The sequence below is a fragment of the Mastomys coucha genome, unplaced genomic scaffold (assembly GCF_008632895.1).
Source record: "Mastomys coucha isolate ucsf_1 unplaced genomic scaffold, UCSF_Mcou_1 pScaffold7, whole genome shotgun sequence".
Classification (NCBI taxonomy): domain Eukaryota; kingdom Metazoa; phylum Chordata; class Mammalia; order Rodentia; family Muridae; genus Mastomys; species Mastomys coucha.
The window spans coordinates 86,159,299-86,173,777 of NW_022196913.1; the positions used below are offsets into that span (position 1 = coordinate 86,159,299).

A 14,479-nucleotide genomic window follows, 5' to 3' on the forward strand; every position below is an offset into this window, starting at 1 on the left:
TAATTATTTTTTTTTTAATTTTCTGCGGTACAGTGTTTGTTTTGAGCATGTATGTGCGTGAGTATGTGTGAGTGTGTGTGTGTCTGTGTGTCTTTGTGGACATGCCATATGCAAACAGTATCTACAAAAGTCAGAGAGCCTCAAATATCCTTAATCTGGAAGTTCCAGGTCGTTGGGAGGCCACCATGTATGTGCATGAAATTAAACGTGGGTCCTCTAAAAGAGACATCAGTGTTCATCACCACAGATCATCTTTCTAGCTTCATATTTTAATGCATGAATTCATACATAAATTCATCAAAAGATTTATTAAAATGACAAGTCTTTTTATAGAAATATAATTGTAAATACCTAAAAGTATGTGCAACCAAACAATTTTGTATTTGTGTTAAAGAAATTGGAAATAGGGCTATCATAAACTTTCTAATGCTGATTAAACTATTTTAATCAGTTATCAAGCATATTATCCATACTTCATATACATAACATCAATATTTTTAAGAATGCGATGGGTTTTGAAGCTAAAGAAAATGATAGTGATAAATACTTTTAACTGTTTATGAAATAGAGCTTTGAAGGAGCAAATTACTTGACTTAACTGACATAATTAGCAGTGTGTATGACATCAGTGAATTGGCTCTCCATGTGACATCTGATGATTTTTTCTCCACTAATTACACTTCATCAGGATATGCTTTGATGAGCTAGCTATAGCATGCTAATTACTAAAGAACATTTACCAGAAGATTTTACACTAAAAAAAGCTTTGTAGTCTCACATCACAAAAGTGTTGACATTGTTACACAGCGGTGCCAACAACTCAAAATTCTTATATAGAAAACATGTTGAGAATATGCCATCTACAAATGCTCATTTATAAATATTTACATTAAGTTCTGAGATTCTGAAGTTAATTTATATTTTCATAAAAATATAAGTAATACAAAATTAATATTTTCTCCATTCATAATTTTATGATCCTTAATGGTTATTGAATATGTGAACAGTATATGTGAATAGATTATATAATTTAATTTGCATTGTCATCTGTATGTAATCAACACAAGTATTTATCTTGCTCAGTAAAAACCATGATTGGTTAACTCTTTTTGAGAACAGGAGAACCTAATTTCAATTGTCATGCTTACTTACGCACACAGGATGGAAGCTGACCAGACCAATTGTGATCTTGCTGACATATCCTCACAGAAGAACCAATCAAACGAAAGCCAGGGTTACACTGATACACAACTGTGTCTCTATATCCATAATTTTCTCCAATGACTTGTCCATTCACAATGAGTTCTGGAATTCCACAGTGACCCGCTGAAATTTTTCAAAAAGGAGTTTTAATAATGTGACTGAGTATTTTATTTGTGATTTATATATATATAAATAGTTTTATTGAACATTAATATTATCAAATATTAAGTGTTAGTTAATATTATTAAATATTCATAAAGTATTAAAGAATTTAAAGGTAACTAAGTCATATTCTGAAAACTTCAAGAACTTAAAAATTGAAAAAAAAAACCTAGTGGATTGATCTAAAAAGACACAGTATTTTGATATATAGAAATTAATATCTATCAAATATAACCTTATGAATAAAGAAGAAATCAGTGTTTAGGACGAAAATTTATTACCTCAACTCTCCCAATGTGTCTCTGTAGTATTCATGCTTACATACATTAACTGCATATCCTAACCACTCTACACTGAGTATAATCCCTGTCTGGTTTATATGTTTTAATTAGAAAACAAAGGGTTATATAATCATATGTTTTACTATTTTGTTTTGACTCTAAAAATAGAAAAATAAACAACCAAATATTGAAGGTAAATCTAAGCTCCAGGTCCAACAACTACCGTTGTCTAGTAAGGTTATGGATTTTAGAGAAGACTACTGACATTTTCCTAATCGAGTATGATTCCTAACTGCTTTCCAAATATTTGCAACATCAACAGATAAGCACAGCTCTTGCCTCTCATCAAATAAGCTTCCTCATGAAGCAAATCGAGATCATTACAGTGAGCAAAAAGAGGTCAACATTCAGATAACAGATGATATGTGGTGGCAAGCCCCAACTGGTACATAAACAGAACAATCTTACTGTCACGGCCCAGGGAATACTGCAGGTGAAGAGACAGAAAGAGTCTAAGAGCCAAAGAACCTAGAAAATTGCTGTGAAATTATATCTTCTATGTATGATGAGGAAACTACCCTCATGAAATCTCAAGAACATGGCAGTCTAAGATCCTGGAAAGTGATACCACCACCATATGGCATGCTGTTATGGATTGGAAAAATCTCATAGATGAAAAGTTATAAGTAATTAATTAGCAAGGGAAGAAATATTAGTCATCTTTGGGGATAAGTCCCATAATTGGATAACTATTAATAACTGATTACTAATTAAAAAAATGTTTATATAAACAACCTTTAATGCAGCCAGACAGGCCTAGATAGGATAGGATGCATGTAACCTTGCAGACACTTGAGACACCTAGGGTATCCCCACACTCACAGAGGAGAACTGCAGGTGGGGGAAGGGGAGGGACTGTGTGAGGGGGGACCTCGATGGGTCACTGATCATGATGAATAAATAAATTAAAGAAAAGTGTAGCCAAACAGGTATATGTGTGTGTGTGTGTGTGTGTGTGTGTGTGTGTGTGTGTTCATGTATAACAACAATAAATAAAAGAGGCCATAGATACGAGGAAGAGTGGGTAAATGGGAAGTGTGGCCTAGGAATAATTACAGGGTTGAAGCAAGTGGTGTAATGTTCTAGTGAAAAATAAAATTAAGAAACAAATGATTTCCCTAGAAAGGGAAAACGAACTAAAATCTTACCTTATAAATTCACTAACATATTTAAAGCACATGCATAACATATCAAACTAGAAACCTCTTAGAAAACGACCTGCTAGAAAGTATTTTTTGATTAATGGTGCAGGGAGAAGGAAGAGATTCACATAGATGACATCAGATGATAACCAAAAAGGATAGTTGACAAATCAAAGTATGTCTTTAACAAAGTTACGCCCATCAAAAGTTCTTATTAAGAAATGAAGAAACAAATCACAGACTCGGGGAAATACTTATAAAGTACAATGATCAAAATCACAGCCAGAATTGATTAATTATGGTAATTCATATTAAAATGTGATTAAATTTATAAAATAGTCTATCATACCACATATGGAAATTCAGAAAATAGAGAAAAATGTAATTCAACAGAATGAAAACAGAAGGAGATGTTGAAGGTGGAAACAGTGCCACCGTTTAACCTTAGCAATCTGGAGACAGAGGCTGGTAGATATATATAGAAATACTTTATCTCAAAACTAAAAAAAAAAAAAAATGCCAATGAAAACAAAAGCAAGAACCATACATAAATACAGATGTCTCACTAATAATACAGATGCTAAGGTTTGTAATGTTTCTCTACATGTTTTCCTTAAATATTCATTGAGGAAATATATTTACAGGTTATTTCAAATGGTTGCAAGACAATTTAATCATAATCAGAATGGCCAAGATCAAAAACTCAAGCAACAGCAAATGCTGGCGAGGATGTGGAGAAAGGGGAACACTCCTCCATAGCTGGTGGGATTGCAATCTTGTAAAACCACTATGGAAATGAACCTGGTGGTTTCTAAGAAAATTAGAAAGAGATCTACCTGAAGACCCAGCTATACAACTCTTGGGCATACATCCAGAAGATGCTCCACCATTCCAGCATACTACAAGGACACATGCTATTTTCATAGCAGCCTTATTTGTAATAACCAGAAGCTGGAAACACCCAGATGTCCTTCAACAAAGGATGGATACAAAAAATGTGCTTCATTTACATAATGGAATACTATTTAGCTATTAAAAACGAGGACATCATGAGTTTGCATGCCAATGCATGGAACTAAAAAACCATTATCCTGACTTACGTAACCCAAAGGGACATGCATGGAAATGTAGTGACAAAAATGGAGCAGGGACTGAAGGAAAGGTCTTCCACTGACCAGCTGAAATTGGGATCCAAACAGTGCACAGGTATCATACCTTGACAACATTACTGGTCCCATGTTATGCTTGCACACAGAAGCCTAGCATGGCTATCCTTTGAGTCTCTACCAGCAGATGGCAGAGACTGATGTAGATAATTGTAGCCAACCATTACTGAGGTCAGGGACCCCTATGGAAGAGTTATGGGAAGACCTGAAGGAGCTGAAAGGGATTGTAACTCTGTAGGAAGAACAGTATCAACTAACCCAGTCCCCTCAGAGCTCCCAGAGAACCAAAGAGTATACCCAGGCTGATCTGTAGGTCCTGGCACATATATATGTAGCTGAGAACTGGCTTGTCTAGCCTCAGTGGGAGAGGATTTGCTTAATATACAGAATCATGATGCCCCAGGGAGGGATGCTGGTGGGGGTTAAGTGGGGGTGGATGGCTGGAGGATCACCTTCTCAGAAGCAAGGGGGAAGGGAAATGGAGTGAAGAACTCGGTGAGCAGGTACCTGGAAGGGAGGCAACGTTTGGAAAGTAAATAAAATAATTTAATAAAAAAGGCATTGGAGAAGCAGGTGGATTTCTGAGTTCGAGGTCAGCCTGGTCTACAGAGTGAGTTCCAGGGCAGCCAGGGCTACACAGAGAAACCCTGTCTCGAAAAACCAAAACCAAAACAAAAACAGCACTGAAATGTAGATGGATATGTAGTAAGCATATCTGACAAAGGGTTAGTTCTATAATGAATTGGAGACATGTAAGCATCTGATGTTTATTGTTCTTCCAATTAAGAAACACAAAAATCACTGAGATGTAGGAAATAAAAATTACTGTATCCCATTAAATAATCAGAAGAATATTCTGTTGGCCCAACTATGTAAAAGGGTTCTGTGAATGAATCTTTATGGTCAATTTCTAATGGAAGACTGTAGGATCATTGTTTGGAACCTTTCTCTTACCAGCATCATTCTGGGTTTACATTAAATGACAACAATATAGCCTTTACTGTATATAATTCCACAATGAGATTGTAGTCACAGACTCTGAAGTATGATTTGTTCATAAATATTTCTTCAATACATTTTTCCAGGGAATATAGTTAGAGTGTATTGTGGTGATAAATCCATACACTATCACAAAATACCACACAAAATACAATAAGCATTAAGTTTATTGTATAATTATACAATATATTATATACAAATCTTCCAACTTATAAATATATAAGGAATATGGGCTTCAAAACAGTTAAGAAAAAGTACTTTGGGAAATAATAAAATATTCCTTTGTTCACATAATTATTAATTTACTAAGATTGGATTTGTTTACATTTTTGGTGGTAGTTTTATACTACACACTAATGAATGAGTCCTCTCATATAAAGAAACTATTTTACAGTTACAGCTGCTAAATATACGTTCTTACTTGAACTAAACCTTTTATATTTCAAATAATGTATTCATGTAAACATTTTTTCAAAGTTATTAAAAGTACCTTGTATGGTAACAAAAGATAGACTCTTGTACCATTCATTCTTAAATAACATTATTAAAAAGTATAAATTCTGAAGTAGTCTAGAAATTAGTATATAAAATGTTAAAATATCAACAGGTGAATTAATAAACAATATCACTTAAATTATTTTTGGATATATAAAATAAACATAAATCATAGAAATCTCTTGATATCAAAGAAGCTATTAAAGCTTTTCAAAGTGGGAGTGATATACAAACCATATTATTCTTTTCATGATAAACAGAAAGGGATTGTTTGTTTGAATGATTGTTTCTCGACAGATTTTTAAGAAAGCTCTAAGGATGAGAAAAAAAACCCATTGTCTAAAATCATCTTCAAAAACTATAGCCTAATGGTTTTAGTAGACTATTTTTAAACATTTTGCACTTTATAATTAAATTAAAAGAGGAGAAAGACTGAAATGTGGAGAGCTTGACTACAACTTAGAATGAACTGAGTGGTGTTAATCCAGCTTGGATATTTTCAGTAATTAGTTATAACTGTTTTCTTTTCACCAGAGGAAAAAAATGTCTCTCTATAATAACATGAGATTCTTGGTAGAAATACTAGCTGAATGATGCCAAGGGCTATCAGTTTTTTACCATGAGATATGCTAGCAATAAACTTCTCCTGTTTTTAACCCTTTGTAAATAAAATGTGCCACCTCATATCAGGGAATAACGTCAGTTTCCTCTTGTAAGTGCTGGTTGGGAGGAAAAGATAAAGTGAGTTAAAACCTGTACCTAGACATCTGGTTTCTGATCCACTCCATAGACCAGAGGAAAGACATTCCCGTACAGCTGAACCCACAAGCATGAATCCTGAATCACATGTGAAGATGGCTGTGGAGCCATAGGAAGTTTGAGTTCCAATCTTATTTCCATTTGGAGGTGTTGGTAATTCTCCACAGGAGATGACTTAAAAACAAAAAGTAAACATGCATGAAACATGGTTTAAATGCACCTGGTAAAAATAGCATGCTACTTACATTTTAAGTTATCTTCAATTTGATTTTTTTAAATATAAAAATGGCATTTGTAAAATAACTTTGTATGTGAGAGAAAAGAAAAAGGATATGATATAGTTTAATATTATATTCTTTTTGTTTGGAAGAAATATAGCTCATTAGAAATATAGCTCAAATCTTCCTTTAACTTTGGATATTGAATAGTACTTATGAATTAAAAGCTACTATAATATTTAGAACTCCAGTTTTATTATCATCATTTCTTAACCTTATTATCTTGTGCCACAGGACAAACAAAAATCTCTTTTGGCTAACTAAAAACTTATAACCAAAACTTATAACCAAAAACTTATAAAAATGTTATCCACAGATATCTCTATATATGCCAGACATAATATAGTTAGTTATCCATAGTATTAAATTTATTAACAATCATAATCTCATTAGACTGTTTATTCACTTATAAAATATGACTACTTATGCTATATTTTATGCCATAAATGTCTTTTGTATTCAGGATAAAAGGATGAATTTTAATCTATGTATCTTCTGGAGTAAAATAACAAATAGGTAAAGGAAGTTGAGAAGAATTTCAATTGACTATCCTTTATTTAGTTAGGTTGTTTTTACTAGAGCCAGACAAGTTTTTAAAAATATATACAAATACACTGATAGTTTTCAATTTGATTAAATAATATGTTAGTTTCACATGAATCAGGATAAAGCTGGTATTTCAAATATATCATGACCTTAAATCATCTCAACAGCTTTATAAAAGTATAAGAATTTCTTATTTAGGGAATTGAGGATCAGAAAGAATAAGCTTCATACAGCACTGTTATTGAAAACATTGTACTTCGATTATCTGAGTTAAAGGCCATTTTTGTATTTACAGACTCTGTGGCTTGTTTATAATAATTAACATATTATTCAGTTATATTTTAAAGACAATAAATTTAATGTATAAGACTAAAAATACACAGTGAGCATTATGTAAACTATCAATAAAAATATAATTTAGTTGTTAAAATAACATTTTTATCCATATCTCATAGATTAATTTTATTTATAGTACTTACTAAACATAATTAATATGCTTTAAACTATAATGTGAATAATTTTCTTGATGCTATTGTGTCACTTGAAATGATGGTTCACACCTAAAATCTGGAAACTAGAAAGCCCATTTGTGGCAAGGATTTTGAGGATAGGCTGGGTAACCTGTGAATGTTCCATCTCAAAGGATGGAACACACTCAAGGGTAGACAAAAGCGTTCCCATCTTTTCACAGGTGTGTTTAGAAAGAGAAGAAACGCAAGACATGCAATCGCCAAGAAGTTCTTCTAAAACAACGTGAGCATCCTGTATACTTACTTTGGCAGTACGGCCTTTCAGTTCTCCAACTCCAAGTACCATTTGGAAGGCATTCAATAGAAGCAGGACCGAGTCCGTGATAGCCAGGATCACAGCTGAAAACCACCTTAGTTTTGTATTCGTAATGTGATCCATTCACAATTCTCCATCTTCCATGTTCCAAGGTGAAGGAATTGATACTTGGACATGTAACAACTGTATAAATCCAAATAATATAGATGCTAGTAAGGCAAGTACAAGCCCAGTACCTAAAGGAGACCTAAGAATGCATTGATCTTCTATGCTGCCATTGATTTACTTAATTCTCTGTTGTGCTTTACAAAGTAATGCTTGTTCATGTTTTTGCAGTAATCATTAATTATTTCTATTTCCTCAGAAACTGTTGGAAGTTCTTTGAATTAATGAGCCATTTCACAATTCAGATACTGAATATATATGCCTGTATATGTATATACACCTAGAATCCCAGTTGCTTCAGTACTTTGCTTGCCGTTTCTTTATTAAAATGCTTATTGAAGGACTCAGTTTCAGAAAACATGCTTGACCAGGATGATCATTGTGAACAAGAGGTATACTACCTATATAGGTTCGTTAAAGAGTTGCTTATGATACATAAAAGCAATATTAGGCATCTTTTAAATTGTTATCTTTAATCTTTTATCAATTTATCTTTTTAAATTATAAATCTTTTAATTGTTAATTGAACAATCCTCACTTTAAATGACACAATGAGATCAAATGTTAGTAATAATTGTGACAAGAAATTGAAATAGAGGAAATAAAATATTACTTAAATCATCATTTTTCATCAAAATAATTTTCAATTATAATTACATATTTATATTATGCTATGATAGAAACAAAAGCAGTGGAAAAATTCTAAATGTAAGTAAGAAGAAATACACTAAGTAAAGTCAAAGTTACAGATAATCAGCATCACTGCTTGCTCTTAAAAATTAGAACTTGGTTTACTGAAGTAGAACATTATTCACACATATTTTCAAAGGTTTCCTATACAGTGAATTTATTAATAAATTCTATTTTACAAAGTAAATATAACTTAGTTACATAAAATACAAATATCACATTTGATACTTTTACATATTTTGGAATTTCTAAAATTGAATAAAACACCTATTTCCTATCCTTCAATATTTGAGAACACAACACAGATCAATTAACTTTTGTTTCTATCCTAGGACATTTCAGGAAATAACTTTTAAAAGCCAACAGTACATAAACCTTTAAGTCAGAGCATATAAATTTTAAACTATTGACAAATTTCCATGAGTGCACATACCGACACAGCGAGGGGTCTTATTATGATTACTCCATGTTCCATCTGACTGGCAGGTGGCTGTGGTGAGTTCCTTGGATGACAGTCTGTATCCATCATTGCAGAAGTAGGTAACTCGCGTTCCAACCAAGTAGTCCGTTGTAAGTATTCCTCCATTAGTTGGGGCTTTAGGAATTCCACAGGAAATTGCTAAAATACACATACACAATTAAGGAAACAGAAAAAGAAAAAATGTCTTCAGGAAATCTATAACTCCCAAACATAGAGAATTGTTTCCAAAAGATCTCGTTTCCAAAAGAAATTTACAGTGGATCATAAAAGGAACACTTAAGAATAGTATATTTGGGATAATTTATTTTAAACTAATAAAAATTTAATTGGTGACCCTGTATGTTGTTCTTGCTTTTTTTCTTAAATTTTTTTGTCATCATGTATTTGGTCTTATCATTCATAAAGACTTTAAGAATGTAAGTCAAGTAAACAAAGTTGTGTTTAGTGTTCAGTGCATGATACTGAGTTACATTGCTTAATTGGATTTAATCAATATGTACTAAATATTATTAAGGGAACATACAATTCTCATTGATAATTGTCCCAACCCCCCCAATAAAACCAAAAGGGCTAATATAACTGAAGAGACTTTTTTTGTCGTAGGTATAGTCACAATATATGATAGGTGCTAAAGATACTATAGAGCACGTGGAACTTGTTTGATACATATTAGGCCAGGATTTATTCTTTCAAAGATAACTAGTGTCTCTCTCACAGTTTCATTTTAGATGTTTTGTTATAAAATATGATATTTAATTAAGGTTAGCATTAGTTTTTGTTATGTTATTCACATGAATTTATATTATGCCACTTAATTATATTTACATATGCATTTCACTTCATATAAATTCAAAATACTATATAGATATTATGCATACTGACTCCTGTCCATGTTTGCTAAGCCCTTAGACAATTTGCATTTCTCAGATGACTAACTGTCCTACAGTAACTGTAAACCATGTCTAACAATAATAGAAACAAATAAATAAAATATGATTGTTTTATACTGCCAGAACCACTTTGATATACGATGGTGTTCTTCCTGGAAGATATGCTACTATAATGATGTAACAAAGCTGATGAGAATAACTGGCCTATTTGTGATGTTATGTAACATCTATTCCATGAGATAGAATCCATACCCAAACCTACTTGGGTGACCAAGAACCTGAGACTAGATAGCCTAGACACCACTACTACTCTATAGATAGATAGATAGATAGATAGATAGATAGATAGATAGATAGATAGATAGATAGATAGATAGATAAATGAATCTAGCATGGTCGTTATAAGAGCGCTTCCTCCTGGAGCAGTGAGCGACAAGCACAGACACCTGCAGGCAAACATTAAGTAGAGTAGAGAGACTTTGGAACACTCAGCCATAAATTGAATATCTCCATTAAATGCCTTCCCTCAGGATTCAGGGAACCCTGAGCAAGAAGAGGCAGAAAGAGTGAAAATGCCTTTTAAGGGATAGAGAAGACGAAGTGAGCAAGGTCCTCTAACGACACTCACATAGACAAAAGCAGCATGCACAGACCATGTACTGGTCTGACTGCATGGGATGATAGAGCTAAAAGAAGTGGTTACATGACCCAGAAACTCTAATTGATAATCACTTGCAGATGAAATCTTAGTTTCTTCCAATGGACTGTCACTGGGCAAACAAACTACTCTTAATGGTAGTCCACATGCCCAGCAGTCAATGGCCAACAAAATATGAACTTGCTTATCTCACTTTGTTATGTCATGAGCTTTGTTTACTTCTCTTTTTATCTTAATATTTTAAAATTTATTTAATTTATATATTTTATCTTCTCTCTGCTTACCTTTCAGGTCTTTTTTGTATGTATTTTGGCTTACTGTTCAGTGTTTTTTTCTTATGGGATTCCTAAGTGTGTGAGAGAGTGGGTATTTGTTTCTTGTGCCCTTCTCTGGGCTTGTTTTCTTCTGTTTGTTTTGTCTTATCCTGTTGGTTCTACACCATTTGCATTTCCTATTGCTAGTTGCGTTAGTTTTATTTTATTTTATTTTATTTTATTTTATTTTATTTTACTTTTATCCCTTATAAGTTGCTTTGTTTCTCCTAGGAGACAGAAAGGGAGTGAGTAGGGATTGGAGGGATAGAGGGAGAACCTGGGAGGAGGAGAGGGAGGAGAAATGAGAATCAGGATATGCTATCTGTGAAAAAAATCTATTTTCAATAAAAGATAAAAATAAGATGATTTGTGTCTGTTATGCAATTTAAGACATACTAATATACTTATGTATAGTGTTACTCTACTACCAACCAGATTTAGTATGTATTATCTGCTACATCTAATTTAGGGTACTACCATAACTATCAAAATAATTCTTGGATCCTGAAATAGTTTGCATGTAAATAATTCTAGAATTACTTTTTCTTTACAATGGCAAAAATATAGGAAACAGAATTGTATGTTTCATTTATATTATAAAGGTCATTTCTGTTAACTTAAAATTCATTTCTAAATAAACTTGTTCCCTTTTATTTCATAAAATCCATCATGTGTTTAAATTCCTTATCTATTTGAATGAAATATTATAAATGGAATACACTGAGTACAACTTTAGTCACATGAATGCAAACCATGGAAAACTGAATGGCAGACTAGCTTGCTCTATTGTAATTTCATGACCTAAGGATTTTGAATAGAAATGAAAATTGAATCAGAAAGTATGCTAATAATCTCAAAAATGTTGTTATCCTTTCTTTTTTTTTTTTTTTTCCAGAGCTGAGGACTGAACCCAGGGCCTTGCGCTTACTAGGCAAGCACTTTACCACTGAGCTAAATCCTCAACCCCAATCCTTTCTTTTAATTATAAAAATCTTTAAATTACCATTGTAAAATTAAATGGTACCATGATACCTATTTCATTAATATTTATATTTTCTAATATTCATGAGGTGATTGTAATTGTTAGTAAGTTCTCATTCTCCAATATACCTGCTGATAATCAGGTATTTACTGAGTATCTACACTGACAAGCACACACATATGCTTGTGGATTTATGAAAGTATGCATGCCACACATGAACACACTCACATACATATAGACACATATCCATTATTGGACCTAGGTCATGGTAAAATAAATGTAGTTAAATGTTATGAGTTTCTAACGTGTTTAGAAACATGCTTATATTTTAGAGCTATAGTATAAAATGCCATAGCCAAATGACTGTACAAATATCTTCTTTACAAATAGCTCAATTTTATCTTATATTGTAGTTTGAGAGAAATATACCATTCATATACATGTGCTTAGTGCCCAGTTGATGAATGGCTTGGAAAGATGAGAAGGTGTGGCCTTGTTGGAGGAGTGTGTTGCTGGCAATAGGCTTTGAGGTTTCAAAAGGTCATGCCAGTTCCAGTGTCTCTTTCTTTGTTTTCTCTCACTCCCTATTCACTAATATTAGAGCCTGTTTATTTGAGATTCTTGACATGTACTGAAGTCCAGCTGAGATATCTAGCCTATCACTCTTTATGAAATTCTTAGGGAAATGGATGGATCTGGAGAATATCATCCTGAATGAGGTAACCCAATCACAAAAGAACACACATGGTATGTACTCTCTGATAAGTGGGAAGTATTAGCCCAGAAGTTCAGAATACCCAAAGTACAAACCGTAAACCACAAGAAACTCAAGAAGGAAGACCAAAGTGTGGATACTTCATTCCTTCTTAAAAGGGGGACAAAATACCCATGGAAGGAGTTGCAGAGACAAACTGTGGAACAGAGATAGAAGGAAGGACAATCCAAAGACTGTTCCACCTGGGAATCCTTCCAGTATTCTATCACCAAACCCAGACATTATTGTGGTTTCCAGCAAGTGCTGACTGACAGGAGCCTGATATAGCTCTCTCCTGAGAGGCTCTGACAGTATCTAATACAGAAGTAGAAGCTCACAGCCATCCATTGGACTGAGCACAGGGTCTCTAATGAAGGAGCTAGAGAAAGGACCCAAGGAACTGAAGGGTTTGCAGCCCCTTAGGACAAACAACAATATGAACTAACTAGTACCCCCAGAGCTCCCAGGGACTAAACCACCAACCAAAGTGTACACATGGTAGGAATAATGGCTCCAACAGCATATGTACAGCACAGAATGGCCTAGTCGGTCATCAATGTTAGGAGAGGCCCTTGGTCCCATGAAGATTCTATACCTTAGTGTAGGGGAATGCCAGGACAAGGAAGTGGGAGAGGGTGGGTTGGTGAGCAGATGAAGGGGGTAAGGAACAGGGTTTTTTTTTTTTATTTTTTTCCAGAGGGGAACCTGTGAAAGAAGATATCATGTGACATGTAAATAAAGAAAATATCTAATAAAAATATTTTAAAAAATAAATTAAAAAGAGAGATATCTAGCCTAGCCTTGGTAACTAAATAGTTACTAAACTATTGAACTTTCCATTAAAAGAGAACCATTAGTAGTTTATGTGGACCAAAGCATGTAAGCTATTAATAAATCCATTCTAATGAATCTCACTCTACTAAATTTAATATAATAAACATAAAATTCTTAGTATTATATAAATAGTATGAATCTTATTTTTAAATATTTTATATTTTATTTATTTGTTATACACACACACACACACACACACACACACAAGACACATATATACTCTCCATGACCAAGAAAGAGAAAGATTGGATACAACTTTGTTTGGGAGAAGCATTTCTAAGAGGCTGTCACCATTGCTTCTTTACAGAATGACAGGAAAGCAGAATTTAAAATCAAGACAGTAACTAAAAAGTCACTGTTTCTTCAGAGTAGCAAGAGTACTTAGTTAGTAATGGGATGAAGTATTCATTTCCTGACACCAGTCCCTGTGTGGCTGTCAATCAGTGCCTATCCAATCTTCTAAAAGAAAAATAATTAATGGAACTCAAACAAAGAGAGCTAAGGAAAATTTCTATTTATAACTTACTCATACTGTTTAACAAATACTGAAGTAAGTAAATATCAGGATGTCTAAGATATTGACAGATAAAAAGAATAGTTCATTAAACAGCATAGTGACATTAAAAGTCTGTGCAATATGAATAGCTCTTCCTAGTGACATCAGTAGAAATATCCAAACAAATAGGTTACATCTCCAACAAACATATTTTTACAAAAAAAATTTTTTTGAATATTTCAATAAAAGCAACAGATCAGTTTGAACTATAAATATTGTATGATTTTAAAATCAAATATGCTTCTTTTTTTTTCTTATTTTTCTTTTTCTTCCTTTTT

General features: G+C 33.0%; 1 protein-coding gene across 6 annotated transcripts in view; it reads right to left on the reverse strand.

Moving 5' to 3' along the window:
* The window catches only part of Csmd3 (CUB and Sushi multiple domains 3), a 1,179,548-nt gene that overhangs the window by 73,724 nt on the left and 1,091,345 nt on the right, over positions 1–14,479 (reverse strand). For all 6 annotated transcript variants that reach the window (XM_031358937.1, XM_031358936.1, XM_031358940.1 and 3 more), the window contains 4 exons: positions 9,166–9,351; positions 7,866–8,060; positions 6,268–6,441; positions 1,153–1,326 (listed from right to left, as the gene is read on the reverse strand). In XM_031358937.1, coding sequence (XP_031214797.1) covers positions 1,153–1,326; positions 6,268–6,441; positions 7,866–8,060; positions 9,166–9,351 — 729 coding nt within the window. The remainder of the gene's footprint in view (positions 1–1,152; positions 1,327–6,267; positions 6,442–7,865; positions 8,061–9,165; positions 9,352–14,479) is intronic.